The following is an 18,852-nucleotide window of genomic DNA, read 5'->3' on the forward strand; positions in this document are numbered from 1 at the left end:
TCATATTCAGAATTCAGTCCTGTCAAGAACTCAAAGACCCTATTCCGTTCAACCAATTTCCTATATGTTTCAGCATCCTTAGGGGTATCCCAAGTCACAGCCTCTATCAAATCAATCTCTTGCCATATAGATTTTAAGATTGAGAAGTATGCTACAAGTGACTTCTCCCCTTGTCTTAGATTCTTCACATCACTTATCAGTTTGTAAGATCTAGCAATATTTAACTTGTAGGAGTAAGTCTCTGCAACACTATCCCAGATTTCTTTAGCTGAATTCATCCACAGATAATGTTGACTGATCTGTGGCTGCATTGAGTTCACAAGCCACCCAATCACAGTATAGTTTTCTTGTACCCATCTCTCATAAGATTGATCATCCTCTGAATGGGCTTTCTTGCTCCCAGAAATAAAACCCCATTTTCCTTTGCTACAAATATGGATTTTCACTGATTGTGACCAAGCCAAGTAATTGGTCCCATCAAGCTTGACTGTGGTTATAGCCAACATAAACCGGTTGGGGTTCCCAAAATCTGCCCATATTCAGCAGTATTCTTGTTTTCAAAGTTTGAGAAATCCATCATGCAAGTTTGGTGGTAGTTCTTTCTCTACTGTTTCAGCCTTCAAAAAGACACCCAGCAACCTCCAATCACAGGGTATTTCAGATTCTAACAGCCGATGTCCCAAAGAGGAAGACAAAAGACCATAGTCCTTAAGAGACCTTTTGTCGAACACTTAGTGTGCAATGCTTAACAACCCATTGTTTACTCTTTCAGCCTTTAGGAAGGGGCTGGAATGAAGATGAGACTAGTATCACTTAGTTTTAAAACAGTCTTGGCAACTTCCCAACCCAATAATTAGCCGAATAGGACCTCCAAAGCAACCCATAAATTTCTGAGTAGGAGCAGTCCAACAACAGTGGCCGAATGAAGCAGTCTCAGCAGAAGTGATTTTAGAGGTATTTCGACTACTTGACAGTCTAGAAAAGAAAGAAAAACAACCTAGAAATCTCTGGATTAAATCAAACCAAAGGGTAGCCGAATAGCTGTACTGTTTCCAAAGAAACTTTGGACTTTTAACAGTCCAGAACAGTAAAAAATTAACCCTGAAACAATTAAGCAAAGACTTACAGTAAGAGAGTCTCTGGTTTGAACTATAAACCAAGTCGAACACTTGTCCTTTATGATGACTTCGAAAACCCTTTTTCTCTGAATTTAAATCAGGCAAAACAACTTGTTCTCTGATTCTTCCTGGTTACCGAACCCTTCTCCAAGTGTGTAGAAGCTTGGGAACCCTCCAATGACCTCCAAGAATCAGGCGGATGACTGTAAACTCTCAGCCTTAGACCCTCCTCATGTAGTTGGTTGAACTAGAACCACATGAGGGACACGCCAAGCAATGGCCCGCTCTGATACCAAGTTGAAAAACAGTCATAGAAGTAAGGACTGTGTTTGAAACAAAGAAAACTAGCAAGAGAAGATTAGAGAAGAAGAGAGAGCTGCGGCAAGAAGAGTTAGAGGATGAGGAGTTCGAACATAACCTCCCTCCAACTCTCTAATACACTTTTATTAAGTTAATCTTTTAGTAATTACAAGAGAGGTCCTTAGTTAGACAAGAAATTACAAAAGATGAACATAAAGGAGTATGGGCCCAGAATAAGGCCCATTACAGAGAAGAACATAAAGATAATATACAGTAACAGCCTATGGGCCATTCGGCCCATCTTCTCTACAATATCAAATTCAGTGCAAGTATTGTCTAAAGTCAAGTAATCCAATTTGACAATATATCTGGGGCATCTCAATCCTTTGTCAAATAATAGTTACCAGAGTAAGAAGCACAAATGAAAAGGGAAAGGACCAAAATAAGGGTTGCAGAAATTTAGTGTAATTTGTTCCAGTGGTGATGTGTAACCGACAGTGGGGGAGTAGCATTGGACTAGTTCCATTATTTTTGTAAAAACTGAAAGTTCTTCTGTATCTATTCTTTTTTACATAGTATGAGCAAATTTCAAGAGTTATTGATTAAAATAAAAGCAATTCTCACAGAACCCTCAGGGGTGGGAAGACAATTAATAGATAGTGCCTTTGCTACATATCACTTGTAGACAGAACTGAAATCTGACATTAAGTGGAATATAGTAGGAAGAAAAATAGTGGCAGTGAGGAAGAGCAAGAGATAATGGATGCTAGCCACCTGATTGGTTGGCACCACAGGTTAGAGTGGTAACCACTTACCACCTAATATATCACTTTTATGATACTGGTCAATTGGTTATAAGTTTTTCTGGTATCATTTCTTTCCGGTATCATAGTTGAACTGGGAGCAGGTTATTAAAATACTCCCAATCACAACTTAAAAAAAAAAGAAACAAAAGGGCCTTTTTTCCAGATTGATCTTTTAAGCCCAATCTTATGGGTGGGCTGAAATAATTTGTCAAGGAAGAGAAGGGCTGGCGGTTTATTTTAGTAATCAGCAGGCCCTAAGTTAATTGGGTGTTATTTGTGATGCAGTAAGCATTTAATAGGACTTCAATCGAGCCCATTGATGGGACAATAGACCCTAAAACAAATTAAATTTTATATTACTTAATAATATTTTGAAGTGTCCCATTTATTTATAAAAGGGATGCCACTTGTCTTTTCCTAACAAGAGGGCTCTTTTCTCTCCTCTAGCCACTTTAAGTGGGGTGACAGGGTTGACACATAGCCACACTAGGAAGAGGGAGCTATTTTCCCTCCTCTAGCCACTTTGAGTGGGGTGAGACATGTCACCCTAGGAAGAGGGAGTTATTTCCCTCTTCCAACCAGTTTAAATGGGGTGACATATGTCACCCTAGGAAGGAAGAGTTTTTTTTTTTTTCCCTCCTTAAACCATTCCAAGTGGGGTGACATGGGGATAATTCACCATCTTAGAATTTTCAGTTGCAAAATCCTTATGAAATTTATTTGGTACCTAGAAGTCCAAGGCTTTCAATTTTGAATTCTATTTTAGCTCTGTATCTCCCTTGGTTTCCAATTACATTAGCTAATATTGAAGAGACCTTTAATTTCCTGTATGGCAGTCCCTCCGTGCACGAACAGAGAGGGTCTTGGTAGAACAAAAGGAGGACAATCATATGATTATCAAGCAAATTCTTTCTTTCACATTAACTGAAAAGGTATTGATGAACATGCATGATTTGTTTAATTTCATGGAACAATCCAAGTCATCAAATTAACCTTGAATCAAATAACAAAATTTTGTTTGATATTTTGGCAGGGAGCATTTGTTAGAGAAATACTTCTTGAAGAACTAGCCAAGGTATGCATATAGAGCATTAATTATGGTAGTTGTCATTGTAGAATAGTGGAACTAAAGACAAGTAAAACATAGGGTACTTATATTTTGAATATATCATACGTAGACTGGTTCTTCATTCCACCTACAGGATCCACAAGCCTAAAAATGGATGGATCTTATATAATCTACCTTCTATTAGATGTACACTGGTTTGACACATATTTTAATATTGAGCACATCAAGTATTAAATCAAATTCCTATTTGAATTTGAGTTCAATAAGGTTTCTTACTTCATGGCTAGACACTTCTCGACAAGACCCCCCCCCCCCCTTTCAACTAATGTTATGCATCCTTATTCTTCTTAATATAAAAGATTTTTATTAAAAATAAAGAAAAAATGAGATCCCCCCTTACTCTTTGTCCTCCTCCTAACCCCCCTTCTCCTAAGGAGGCTTACACCTCTTGTGTTTTGAACTACGCCTCACGCCTCTAGGTAGTGGAACACCTCGCATCACGCCTCTACGTTTTAAAACATTGATATGCATCAATAGTGTTAAGCATAGGTGTATCATCAATAGGAATAGAAACATCAGTAGGCACAATATGAGGAATGCCTAGATTTGTGTTAATCAAACCTGGAATCTCAAATGAGCCAATGGTAAGTGGTGTGCGTTCCCCTATTGGAGCATGTGTAGAATCAACTCTCTTATGTTGGCATGTAAAGAACCCTAAGGCATGACATAATGGAGTAGGTAAAGAAACTGGAGCACGAACAGGAAGAGGAATAGGACACTAACTCTCCTCCCAAAACACTCCCCATAAGGAGAACCACAGGATGTGGATTCAAAGAAAGTGACACCCATAGATTTCCGGATACTGGACCATAGCAACAATATCTCTTATGGTTTTTGGCATACCCAAGAAAAACACATTTCTTGACTTTGGGGTCCAATTTAGAACGATGAGGACCAAGAATATAGACAAAGCAAACACACCCGAAGACCCTCATATGTATATAAAACATCTCTCCCTCAGGAAAAAGAAGACTATATGGAACCTTAAACCCAAGAACACGAGAAGGAACAAGATTGATCAAGAAGACATCAATATGAACTACATTACCACAAAACAAACTGGAATTGAACCACTCACCATAAGACTTCTTTCCACATCCACAATATATTTGTTTTTTTTTTTTTGCCACTCCATTTCGTTGTGTTGTATAATGAATCACCCCACGCTCCAATAAGTAAGGTGCTAGGTCCTTTTTAAAAAATTGCCTAGCATTATCTGATCTAAAAACCTTAGTCCTCACCCCAAACTATGTGAGAACCATCTGATGAAACTATTGAACCAAGGAGGGCACCTCATCACGAGACTGCATCAAATATATTAAAGAATATCGAGAGTAATAGCCTATAAATAAAAGGAAATAATGATAACTATTCATGGAAGAAATGTGATATAGTCCCCAAACATCAATCTAAACAATATTAAAAACTAAAGAACTCCTTTTATTACTTGGATGAAAAGAATGTCTACAATGCTTTGCAAGTTAACAACTTCCACATTCCAAACAGAATAACTGAACAAGCTTAGATAACTTTGGAAATAAAAAACGTGAGGAATAAAATGATAAATGGCCTAACCAATACTTTTGTTGCTAACATGATGACTCTAGTGAGTTGGAAGCGCATTAAGAAGGTAGACTCCATTCACCTCAAAACCATTCCCAATCATTCTCCTTGACTCTAGATCCTAAAAATACACAACGATGAAGTCACTAAACAATTCAAATTTTTTGTTAAACTACTCACATACAAAAGATTAGTATGCAGTCTAAGAACATGTAAAATAGAAGTTAAGGTAATGGTGTCAGTTACTCTAACTGACCCTTTTCCAGCAATAGGAACAAGGGAACCATCTGTTATAGAGACTCTATCTCTATCAGAAGACGACTGACATTGGTCATATGCTCAAAGGCTTCTGAGTCTAAAATATAGAGAGGTTCTTCTTTACTTGAAGTGGAGACATAATTTGTAGTAGCATATGAACTACCAACATGAGCAAAGTAGTATGACTAATCCCTGAACTGCTTGCACCTTGCTATCTATCGAGTGAAGAACTAGAACTAGCTATATCTCTCTGATTTACATATTGCCCATATTTTCCAACTCCGCCCTAACTGTTGCTGCTGCAATAGACTCCAAAGAAGCTGGAGTTAGAGATCCAGACGAATCTCCAGCCACTGCCATATTTGCATTACCCTTCTTGTTCCTAAGCTAAATTGGTATGAGATGTGGATGATGCTTCCAACAAGTGTCTCTGGTATGATCGGGCTTCTTGCAATAATCATAAAACAAATCCTTCTTATCCTCCCTTTTCATTTCATTACCACCCTTATCTTCACTAAGCTTAAGTTTAATAATTATGCTAACCATAGTTGGCTACTCAATGCCAAGATTTAACATAATAATATTCCTCCTATTCTCTTCTCCAGACATAAAGGTATATGCCCGAGAGAGAGTCACACTGTCATGGGAAAGAATGTGTTGTCGTGCAAGATCATATTTAGGATTAAGTCCTGCTAAGAACCCAAAAACCCTATTCTTCTTCACTAACTTTTGATAGCAACATTTGTGTTTTAAAAGCGAAAGGCACAAAAAATCACAAGGGCCACTTTGTGCCTGAGGCACAACGCGCAAGGTGAGGCACATGCCTTTTTGAAGCAAGGTGCAAAAATGTAAAAAGATTCTAAAATTTTCAAAAAAATATTAAACACATTCATAATTAAAAGTATAAACTTAAATATTAAAATAAATGCTTTAAAAAAACTATTATCTCAAATTAAAATACATAAACATAATATTTAAAACATATTTAAAATGAAAATTAAAAAAATAAAATCAAGCATAACATATAAAACATATTCAAGCATGTAAACTCTTAATTTCTTTATTTTCTTCCCAATTGCATTACTTCAAATAGCTAATGTGATGTTAAATATTATGCATTTTTTATTCTATGAGCCACCTTTATACCAACTCTCTTGAAGCAAGCCCAAACAAGTCCATATTAGGGTCTTAAATTCTTAATCCCTATAAAAAAGAAAGGTTTTATAACTTTAAGTGTCTTTTAGAACTATCTTTTATTAGGATGAATGAATGAGCAACATTAACATAGATTTTCAAAAGGTGCACACCTAAGTTGAAGTGCAAGGCACACCAAGCACATGCCTAGGCGCACCAGATGCACACCTTTTGAAAATACTCTACTTGGAACCTAGGTGAGGCACATACCCTAAAATGCGCCTCACCCATGCGTCTAGGTGCGCTTCAAATGCACCTTTTAACTCACTGAGCAACATCCTTGGTACTCTCCCAAATCAATGTCTCCAAATTGTTTATCTCTTGCCATAATGTTTTCAAGGTAGAATAAGTATATGTAAGAGGCTTATCTCCCTGTTGGTTTCTTAATTGATAAGCTCTAGCAACATTTTCACTTTGTGAATAGGTCTCTGCAATCCCATCCCAAATTTCTTTAACTATATTAGCCAGTGATTTAAAAGGAGCACCTAGGCGCATTTTTGGGTATGCGCCTCGCCCAAGTCCTAGTCGCACCCCTTTCAAAAGGCATACGCTTGGCGCGCCTAGGCGTGCACCTGATGCGCCTTGTGCCTCAGCCCAGGCGTGCGCCTTTTTAAAATTTTGCGCTTTTTGTTGTTTTTTTTAGTCTAACGGCTGGGTCAGGGGCTCCGCCCTCGGACCCCCGACCACGCCCCTATTTGCTAATGTTGTTCATTCATTCATTGCAATAAAATTTCTTCTTAAAAGGCAATGAAAGATATAAAATCATTATTTTTTATGTGAGAAATAAGAATTTCAAACCCTAACATAGACTTGTTCGGGCTTGCCTTGAGGGGCGTGGTACAAAGGCGACTCATAGAATCTATAATGCAATATGTTTTACATCACATTAGCTACTTGAAGCAATGCAATTAAGGAGGAAAAGAGATTGTGGGTTGTACATGCTTGAAAATGCTTTATATGTTTGCTTTTATTTTTAAATTTTCATTTGAATACGCTTTACATGTTATGTTTATGTATTTTAATTTTAGATAATAGGTTTTTTAAAGCATTTATTTTAAAACTTAAAGTTTATATTTTTTATTAACATTATGTTTAATATTTTTTGAAATTTGTGCATTTTTTTATTTTTTTAATTTTTTTGAATTTTCTTTTTTTTTTTTTTTGTAACTTTGTGCCTTTCTTAAAAAGGTGCGTGCCTCGCCTTGTGCCTTGCGCCTTAGGTGCAAATTGGCCCTTGCACTTTCAAAACACTGATATTAGCCCACAAAGAACTTATATGAGATAGCATAGAATTACATATCTAGGTTATCACCATATAATTCTCCTGTACCCACCGGGAAGAATTTGTCTCAGGTTTCTTCTCTTCACCAATGATATACCCTAGTTTTCCTCTTGTACCAATTGCCATCTTGGTTGATTTTGACCATTCCATATAGTTTGTACCATCTAATTTATCTATAGTGATAGTTCCTGAACCCAAAGGATCACTGGCTCCTCCCACACCCAATCCAAGGTCATTGATCAATTTTTGTTCAACTCCACTACCTTCCATAGTTTCTCAAACAGCTTAAACACCAATAAAAAACAAGAAAACACCTCTAGGATTAGATCGATCCCCTTTTTACAGCCCAAAAACCCTTCTGAAAGCAAAAATACTTACTCGGCGAGATTACTTCTTCCCCGAGAACTGATAGAAACAAGAGAAGAGGCTGTTAGTCTCATAAAAAAGGAGTCCTACTGCAACTAGGTTTCTTGTTCTTTCTCTAGTTCTTCTTGATTTTGATTATCATTCCAAGATTACTCACTGAGAGTCTAGAATCTACAAAAAAAATCCAAGAACTGGGCCTTTCTTGAACCATCAATCTGAAAACAGAAACAAATGTTTGAAGATTTCTATTCTAATCTCATTGAGAAGATCTATACAAATATATACAACTTCTAAGAATCAATCTAGGAGCTATTCTAGGAAACTAACCCACTAATTTAGCCTAAAGAAAAAAAAGGAAACTAAATCACAGCTAAAAAAAAAGGAAAATAATCAGCCTAAATAAGAAAACAAATAACTAAAAAACAGGAAAGATTCTGACTCGGATTCCACAAGGAATAATCCTCGTCATCCCTTTCCAACACTCCCCCTCAAGCTAGTGAATGTATATCAATCATTCCCAGTTTGGATACATTTGTCTCAAACTCGATCCTAAGTAATGGTTTAGTGAGGATGTATGCTTCCTGTGATCCAGATGGCACATAGGATAGACAAATTTTTCCGCTTTCGATCTCTGATTTGATGAAATTTTTGTCAATGCGAACGTGTTTCATTTGATCATGTTGAATAGGGTTGTGTACAATTGCTATTGCTGACTTACTGTCACTATACAGTTTCATTGGATTATCAAGTGGAACATTTAAGGCTGACAGTAGTCGTTCAAGCCATATTAACTCACAGATCCCTTGTGCAATTGCCCTGTATTCTGCTTCTACACTACTTCTGGACACAACAGTTTGCTTCTTACTTCGCCATGTAACAATATTCCCCCAAACCTTTGTACAATATCCTGTAGTAGACTTATTGTCCTCAACCGAACCAGCCCAATTAGCACCTGCAAATCGCTCAACTAACCGGTTATCACTTTTCTTGAACAATATACCCTTGCCAGGAGTTCCTTTCAAATATCTAAGGATCTGATCAACAACACACTGATGTCTCTCGGTTGGAGCATGCATAAACTGATTAACTATGCTAATACTATTGGCAATATCAAGCCTAGTAAGTGATAGATAGATTAGTTTTCCCACAAGACATTGATATCTCTCTTTGTTAGCTGGAGGATCATTCTCAGAGATCTTATGCTTCCAATTCTTCTCCAATGGAGTGCTAGCTGGACGACAACCAAGCTTTCCGGTTTCCTTCAACAGATTTAGGATGTATTTTCTTTGAGAAATGAAAATACCAGTTTTGCTTCTCGCAATTTCTATCCCAAGGAAATACTGAAGTTTTCCAAGATCCTTAACTTTGAACTCAGATTGTATTAGGCCCTTGAGATTCGTAATCTCATCATTGTCATCACCCGTGATTACCATATCATCAACATACACAATCAAGATTGATTTTTTTCCATCCCTTGACTGTTTTACGAATAGGGTGTGATCTGCCTGTCCTTGTGTGTATCCAAATCTTTTCATAACTGTGTTGAACTGAGTGAACCATGCCCTAGGACATTGTTTTAACCCATACAGAGACTTCTTCAATTTACACACTGATCCTGGTTTTTCTTTGTCTTCGAAGCCAAGAGGCAGCTTCATGTAGACTTCTTCATCAAGAGTTCCATTCAGGAAAGCATTTGAAACATCCATTTGGTGCAATTCCCAATCCAAGTTGGCTTCCATAGACAAGAGAACCCGTATAGAGTTCAATTTTGCAGCTAGTGCAAAGTCAAACCCGTATGTTTGTGTATACCCTTGAGCAATCAAATGCGCCTTGTATCTCTCTATTTTCCCTTCCAAGCCTACTTTCACCATAAAAATCCACTTACAGCCCACTAACTTCTTCCCTTCAGGCATGTTTACAACTTCCCATGTATTATTGTCATTTAGTGCCTTCATCTCTTCCAAAACAGCAGCCTTCCATTTTGAATCTCTCAAGGCATCATATATATTTGCAGGAATTGTTACATTATCAAGTTGAGATACAAATGCCCTGTGAGTGTTAGATAAACGACAATATGACAATTGATTTGAAATCGGATGTTGACTACAAGATCTTACCCCCTTTCTTATAGCAATGGGAACATCCAGATCATCAATTGTAACAACACCTCTTTGTGAATCTTGTGGTGAATCTGCCATAGGTTCCAATGGTTGGTTTTGTTAAGTAACACGGGGCCTCCTTGAGTAAACAATTAGTTCACTTTGTTGTTGGATTGATTCTCCCCCTTGACCGAGACATGTGGTTGTATCTGGTAGGGGTAATGGTGGAGACTCAGAGGATGGTAAAGTGGACACTGATGGAGACTGGGGCAAAGACACAAGAAGAGATATCGAAAGATCCCAATGATTATTTTCAATTAAGTTCTCCCCCTAAAGAGAATCATGGGAATAGAAGGATTGATCTTCCAGGAATGTAACATCATAGGATACATGGAATTTTTTTGTGACAGGATTGTAACATTTATCTCATTTTTTAGTGGGAGAGTATCCTATGAAGATACATTTGATGGCCTTTAGATCAAGTTTTCCCTGAGTAGGATTGGTATTATGAACAAACACAGAACACCCGAATATTTTTGGTGGGAGAGAGTTGAGTAAACAAATATGAGGGAATTCTTTTTGGAGACAACTGACTGGTGTACGGAATTTGAGGGGTTTTGATGGAAGTCTATTGATTAAATAGGCAACAGTTAATACAGATTCTCCCCAAAAATGATGTGGAATAGCACTAGAAAACGTGAGTGATCGAGCTACCTCCAACAAATGACGATTTTTTCGTTCTACAACCCCATTTTGTTGTGGGGTAGATGTACATGAGCTTTGATGAAATATGCCATTCTGAATGAGTAATCTCCAAGAATCTGTGCAAAGTACTCTCCTCCATTATCTGTGTAGAGTATGTGAATGTTGCATTGGAACACATTCTTTATCATTTTATGGAACTGTTGAAACACATACCCGGCATCAAATTTGTTCTTCAAGAGATAGACCTAGCAAGCACGAGTATGGTCATCTATGAAGGTGATGAACCATCTCTTGCGTATTAAATCCACAACCCGTGATGCTCCCCAAATGTCATTGTGAACAAGATGGAACGGTTTGGAAGGTTTGTAATTGTGAATAGGATAATTTTTTCTGGACTATTTCGCAAGAATACATGACTCACAATGGAAAGAAGAAGGATCTTTATTGAGAAATAAGTTTGGATACAAGTGTTTCAAATATTGAAAACTAGGATGTCCCAAGCGTTTGTGCCATAGGATTACATCTGAATTCAACGAACTAGACGCAGAAAGAGATAGATGTGGTTTTGGCCTTGGAGAAGAATCAGTGAGATAGTAGAGACCATGACGTTCTTCAGCATTGCCAATCATCTTCCCCGAAGACGGATCCTGAAAAATACAATGATCACAAAGAAATGTTACTTTACAATTTTGATCCTTAATTAACTTACTAACAGAAAGGAGATTGTATCTTAAACTCGGAACATGAAGAACAAATTTCAAATAAAGTCCTTGGTAAAAAGCATCTCCAACTCCAGCCACAATTATTGTATTCCCATTTGCCACTGAGACTTTTATGTCACCATCACATTTTTTATAATTCAAAAAAGTTGTATGATGTCCTGTCATATGATTTGATGCACTGGTGTCAACAATCCAGTCATTGAGATCATCTTTTCGTGATAATAGAGATGATGAGATATTACCTCGTTGTGCAATTGTGCTGTAGGTGTAGAACCTGATGCCTCAGAAATCTGTTGCTGGTGAAGAAGAGACCTTAAAATCTCCATTTGTTCCGGTGTGAAAGCTGCTGTGTTAGGCTTCTTTGTCTCAGCAAATTCGACTACATGAGCTGAAGGGTTGCCTTTCCTTTGATTCCGTGGTTTCCAATCTGGAGGTTTTCCATGAATGTCCCAACAAGTCTTATTTGTGTGATACGGTTTTTTGTAGTGTTCACACCACTGATGGTTTTCTTTTTTCTTCCAAGGTTGAGACTGAGTAGATGCAAGTGCAGATCCTTGAGATTGTTCTTCTAGGATTCCGTGTGAGGATGGGTTTAGCATGACTTTCCTCCTGCTTTCTTCTCGTCGAACCTCAGGGAACACCTTATGAAGTGAAGGAAGGGGTTTGATTCCAAGAATACGACCTCGTACTTCATCCAGGTCTTTATTGAGTCCTTGAAGAAAATCAAATACTCGATCTTTCTCAAGGACTTGATTGTACAGTACTCCATCATCAGTACACTTCTATGGAATTGTATAAAACAAATCCATTTCTTGCCATAGATCAATCAGCCTGTTGTAGTACTCTGTTACTGACATTGATCCCTGCCTTATGTTCCGCAGGAGAGAACGAATTCCAAAACACTGAGATGTGTTTCCAAGATCTGAGTACATGTCCTGAACAGCCTTCCATATTTCGTGAGCGTTCTTGTAAAACAGATATGTGCGTCCTATTTGCGGCTCCATGGAATTGATTAACACGCCATGACAATGGAATTTTCAGCTTCCCATGTCTTGTAACTCGCATCACTGCTCGCTGGAGGAGGGATTTCACCAGTAAGGTAACCCACTTTTCCTTTTCCTTGAATCACTAACAAAATGGATTGAATCCATTCACGAAAATTGGACACATTTAATTTGTGTTGGGTAATCTGCAGAGAATGGCTTATGTCAGAGGTGGTGAAGGAGGTTCTAAGGGATCTCGATGCATTCATAGTTGAATCTACTGCTGTCGAGTCCACTGTTGATGAAATGGCTCGTTCCAGACATCGTCGCAGGCTCTGATACCATGAAAACAGAAACAAATGTTTGAAGATTTCTGTTCTAATCTCATTGAGAAGATCTGTACAAATATATACAACTTCTAAGAATCAATCTAGGAGCTATTCTAGGAAACTAACCCACTAACTTAGCCTAAAGATAAAAAGGAAACTAAATCACAGCTAAAAAAAAAGGAAAATAATCACAGCCTAAATAAGAAAATAAATAACTAAAAAACAGGAAAGAATCTGACTCGGATTCCACAAGGAATAATCCTCGTCATCCCTTTCCAACACAATCAACCTTCTATTCTTCCATGCAGTTGGCTCATCTAGGGCCGCATGGATCTAATCCAAGATCCTCTGAACTTTGCTTTGATACCAATTAGAAAATAAAAGAAATAAAAAAGATTTAAGAAAGAGAAGAGAAAAGGAGCTTCTTGAGAGTAGAAGAGAAGAAGATGAAGATGGGAGAAAAGGGAAGAGAAGGCCAAAAACAAATCAGGCCACCCCTCCCACTATCTTTTATATTAAAAGAATAAAGGGTGCACAATCTCCAATATGCCCTCAATAGGGTGGCTACTTAGACAGCTAAGAAATACAACTTAAAAAACATAGAAAACATAAAACCCATAGGCTGAAGGCCCAATAACTCCCAATAAATAAAAGAAACTAAAAATACACAGCACCAACCTTCTCAACAATCACCACCAGCTCTGGGAGAAAAGGGAAGAGAAGGCCAAAAACAAATCAGGCCACCCCTCCCACTATCTTTTATATTAAAAGAATAAAGGGTGCACAATCTCCAATATGCCCTCAATAGGGTGGCTACTTAGACAGCTAAGAAATACAACTTAAAAAACATAGAAAACATAAAACCCATAGGCTGAAGGCCCAATAACTCCCAATAAATAAAAGAAACTAAAAATACACAGCACCAACCTTCTCAACAATCACCACCAGCTCCAGCAAATGCAACCACACCAGCTGAATCTCAAAGCTACACAACCAGCCGTACCATCTCCTTAATTTACCTACGGCACTCCTAGATGAACCTTTCAATATCTTCATATGTCCAATCACTTGGTTAGAGAGTACTTCATCCTTCTTTTTCTTACCCTTCCCTCTTAAGACCCCAAAGCCCAGATTCCTCCTAGCTGTTATTCCTGATCTCACCATTGACACTAAACGAGTCTTCACTCTTCTTAGACAACACCTTCATCTGACCTCCTTGCTTTCATATTCCGCAATGAAGATGTTGTCTGAAGATGCTAACTTCCTAAGGGAGGAAGTTGGCTAACCTTCCCCAGAGATCACATATACAAGTATATCTGAATGTCCAACCTAACCTATCACTATTACAACCAGAAGTATTCAATCTATGTCCTAGATTAGCAATGCAATACATAGCAAAATTTGCTTCTCTGAAAACATGAGAATATCTTATTTTCATCCTATACTTAGAACACAGGAAATAGCACTCGTCAACAATCATCTTGATGCTCCATGGTGAGTCTTCAACTTCATGTAAGCTATTGATAACCAGCTTCAAGTCTCCTTCTATGATTAGATTTTGATTTCTGAACTTTGTAGTGAGTTTGTGGGCTTCAAGAGCTGCTCACACTTGCACCATATTTATTGAGCACAACCATATGTCCTTGTAAAATTAAGAACTTTGCCATAGTTCGGCTCAATTCAGTTAATCCTTGGACCAACTATGTGTGGTCAGCTACATGAAGCCTGTTATGCTTTTCCACTCTGTTCAGTGTCATATCCATTATTAAGCTATGGGTCCTTGCATTAGTTCTCATTACTTCATCCTATTTCATTTTTGGTCTCCACTTAGCTCTTCTAGAACTTTAAACTTGAAACTTCTCTGCATATGACCAAACCATCTTAATCTATTTTCCCTCTTTTCATCACCTATTGAAGTTACTCCTAAGTTTCTGAACAAGTTTATTTCTAATCCTATCTTTCTAGTTTTCCCACTCATCCATAAAAAATTCGCACTTTCAACTCTTTTTTTTTGGATATGTTGTTTCTTGAGTGCCTAACACTCAGCAAGTCAGCATATAATATATCTGTCTTGTGACCATTTTATAAAATTTTACTTTTAGCCTATGTGGGGTTCTCCCATCACATAATATCCAGATGAACCCCTCCATTTTGCCCACCCTGCTCTAATTCATTTGTCATAATTTATTATCAAAATAGGAATCATCACTTCTACTGGTCAATCTTTGGGATGATAGATCCTGTGGGAGATATTTTCAATGATTGTGTATCATGTCATTAATAAATAATAATTTAGTGATGCATGCAATTCTTTCCAGCCCTGGTATGCTTAGATTTCCATAAGTAATTTACCTATGGTTCAAATAGTTCCTAACACCTTGTTGCACTTGTTTTCCATTTACAAATAAATACAGGGTTTAGATGCACTTGGTTTGGCAACCTTAAACTCGGTTATTTCTCTCGCTACATCAACACTACCTTTTTCAGCTTCCTTTCCACCATCTGCAATGGATGATCAAGATGTCATAAACTTGCAAACATTGAGTCGACTTACACAATTGTTGTCAGGAATTGAAAATATTGAAAGCACAAGTATGGTAAGTTTAACTGCTTGTTTCATTGATATATGAAACCACACCACATTTTGAACAAATAATGCTCTAAGTTTCTTATGGTAGTTCCCAAAGTTTCATGTTGAAGGCTTACACCTTGATTATAACTCCAGGACTGTTTCCTGATTTCTCTGTTCAAGAATAGTTGTCTTGATGAGATATGTACAGAAGAAAAAAAAATCAACAACAAAAAATAATTTATTAAAATGCTGTGGAAAATCAAAAGTACAAATATGAATTGAACGGCAATAGAGTTAGCCAATATCACGCTTCTAATGTGATGGTACATTATGCCAGGAGCATTCTAAATAATCTGGTATCCAACTGATTACCACTTGGAAGTACTAATTCCCTCAAATCCTAGAGAGCAACCCAACTTTAGGCTATAGTAGGGCTAGGAGCTCTGTTATTATGATGCTTTCTTTTCCAATTCTTCTGGTGCAATTTAACATGTCTTCATCTTTATGTTATAGGGAATGAAAGATGACAGCCTATATAAGAATCAAAAGACATACTCAGAAGAGATGTCACTTGTTCTTTATCAATTCCCATCTCTCCAGGAGTTTCTCCCCTTTCTTTCAGTTATTTCTGAGGTACGAAGTAATTGTATGCACATCTGAGCGTGTTCTTGTGTTTGTATTTATTTTATGTTGATGACTTGTAAAGATTAAATTTTATTAAAACGAAAGGAGGAAGATACAAATAAAGAGAGGCCAACAGGGAATAACCAAAACAAAAAGAAGATAGAAATTTAGAAGCAACTAGAGTACAGGCTAAAAAAGGATTAAGCGGCTCAGAATTGCATGTCAAGTCTAAAGACCATACTCTTCTTGAGATCATCTGAGTTTGTCAACCTAGGCGTCCATTAGAACAAAATTATTATCCTGTCTGGGGATGATAATCTTTTTTACGTTGGCTTATACCCATGATTGTCCTTTTTTATCTTAGCTTTTCTTTTAGTCTCCAACTTGCTCTAATCAATCTGTAGTTATTAGTTGTTGATTCACATGAACAGACAATGTCAGTTTACTTTTCATCAACTTATCAGTTATTGACAGATACTCCTAGATTCTCATGGTTTGCACCCATCTTTAACATCTTTCCTATTCATTCTGTTCATTAGAAGAGATAGGAATGTGTATATTGTGACACATCTTGGGCAAGAAACCTAAAATATTATGTTGGATCTGGCAAGACACTTGCAATCACATGGAATCATGTTTGTGTTGCTTAGGAAGATGTGTGATTCTCCATGAATTTGATCTGGTCCATATTCACAGTACTACATAAAGACGTAAACCGATTGACATGGTATTTCTTCACATAGCCTGTTTGAAATTTGATGCTTGTCTTTCTATACACGGCATATGTATTGCAATGATATTCCAGTAATCTATGAGGATCATCAAGCGGATTGATATGTTTCAGACTTTCAGTCCCTAAGATAATTTCAATCAGGCTTCTACCTCCGAGTATTTTGGTGGTTTCCAACTTCACCGAAGTAGAACTTGATCTGTCCAACCATTTAAATTAGTTATTATTCTATCAAACCATATCGCATGACCTCTTCTGTAATTGGCATCTTAAGTCAGCTACTTTTAGATCAAATTGGGGCCAAAACAGAGCTACAGCAAGGACACAGACTTATTAGACCTCTATACCTGAAAGATCTATACGTAGATTGAGTTCTGTCAATTTATTCAATTGGTTACCTCTGTTAATCCTCATACTTTAGGGGTGCATATTGAGCATTCTAGGCCGGGTTTAAGATCAACCTAGGCTCAACCCTGACTTGGGCCCAAGGCTCAAGCCTGGACTGAGCCTGAGGTCAAGCTAGATCTGCCCAATCCAGCCCCAGTTCGAACTAAAATTTGACACTCGGGTTAGTCAGGCGCAGTCATGCCTGCTGGGCCCATATATTAAAAAATGGCCATAAACCTATTTAATATCAGTAATCCCAACGGTTAGATAGAAATATGCATGTATTATGTTTGTGTGTTTTGTATGCATGTATGTATGGTAGGACTAGGATCAGGCCAGGCTCAAGCCACCCAAGGGCTAGGCCCAGGCCAGGCCCATCCCAAAAAAGAAAAGAACCCAGGGTTTTGGGACTAAGCCCAGCCCAAGGACTAAAAATTCAAGCTCATCCCATTAACATTTCAGGTTGGGTCAGCCCAGACTCGAGTTGGGCCCACTCAAGTTTTACCCCTACTTATACTCTCATAATCTGCGCCTACTTCTCCCTTTCTGTTTCCCCTTGTCAAAATTTTTGGGTTTTGTTTGTCTAAACGGTATCCAGCTAACTTCATATTCTAAGTTAGTTTGATATTCAATATTTCTTCTTTCTGAAGCTGTCCTGAATTTCTCCCTTATTCTATATAAAATAACGTAAACAAATCATATAAGGAACCCATTACAAATGGAAGTTGCATTTACTTCATTTATTTGAATCCGCCTTTAATGCTTCTTTATGAATATGTTTATTCTTTGTTCTTTGCTAACTATACACCTTATATTTTGGTACATGACTACACAGCTAATCAATCTGTATTGCAGCTTGAACCTGAGTCTCAACAACAATTGCTTCGTTTGCCAGCTGAGCTAGCTGGAAGATTGGTCTCTCGTGCAGCTGCAAGAACTATTCAGAGAATTTTCATTTAAACATTGTCTAGCTCACCAATTTTTTAATTCTATGGGATGTATGGTGAGCTGTGGTGTCATGATCTGCATCTTTGCCCATGCTAATGGTCCCAGTGCATGCGGCCCTCAGAATTGACGAAACATTGAATCAAGGACTTTTTGCAAAACATATATTTGCAGGACTAAAAAAATGTATAAATTAGTTAAGAACACGAAATGAATCTTAATGTTTTCCAGCCTAATACCTGAACATGCAACTTCAATTATTTTACTTTTATTTAATTAATTAATTTATTTATTTATTTGAAGCAAAACGAGGCAATTGAATTACTAAATCTGTCTCTCATTCATACACAAACACATCAGGTTGTGGAAATATGAGACCCTAAAAGTCCAGAGCTTCAACCTTACAAATTCAATATGCTTCTCCACATGAGAATTTTAACAGAGTGAAATTGAATAATGGATTTGTAGAGCAGCGGCAAAATTGAAGCAAATTGCAGTGCTCACAGAGCAACAGGAAAATATGGTCTTGTTGGTGCAACACTTAGATGGCTGGAAAATGATTTTTGACATTGATAACCAGTTATGATTATGCACCCCATCAACAATTTGCAAAAAGCAAATATCAAGCATGCTAGAAAGGAAACGTGCTGTAGCAAAACAATCCTCATCCAGTGGATGTCCAACTACCATACATATGAAGATCTTGATTTGCTCTATTTATATATATATATATATATATA

The 18,852-nt window shown here is 37.4% G+C and overlaps 1 protein-coding gene across 4 annotated transcripts in view; it reads left to right on the forward strand.

The window, feature by feature from the left end:
* LOC148851446 (Protein kinase superfamily protein) overlaps positions 1-18,420 on the forward strand; it is a 42,072-nt gene extending 23,652 nt beyond the window's left edge. The window contains exons 17-22 of one of the 4 annotated variants that reach the window (XR_016099203.1): positions 3,061-3,156; positions 3,258-3,299; positions 11,808-11,975; positions 12,066-12,334; positions 12,424-12,641; positions 12,738-13,106. Coding sequence is in view for 2 of the 4 variants with exons in the window: in XM_088944547.1 (XP_088800673.1) it covers positions 3,061-3,156; positions 3,258-3,299; positions 15,269-15,451; positions 15,940-16,059; positions 18,023-18,127 (546 nt within the window). In the remaining 2 variants the exon portion in view is untranslated. Of the gene's footprint in view, positions 1-3,060; positions 3,157-3,257; positions 3,300-11,807; positions 11,976-12,065; positions 12,335-12,423; positions 12,642-12,737; positions 13,107-15,268; positions 15,452-15,939; positions 16,060-18,022 lie in introns of those variants that run through there. The other 3 variants (XM_088944547.1, XR_016099202.1, XM_088944548.1) reach the window with 3 other exon arrangements.
* Positions 18,421-18,852: the final 432 nt, after the last annotated feature.

This window comes from Nelumbo lutea, chromosome 5, assembly GCF_056320005.1.
Source record: "Nelumbo lutea isolate HS-2025 chromosome 5, American lotus-T2T, whole genome shotgun sequence".
NCBI lineage: Eukaryota > Viridiplantae > Streptophyta > Magnoliopsida > Proteales > Nelumbonaceae > Nelumbo > Nelumbo lutea.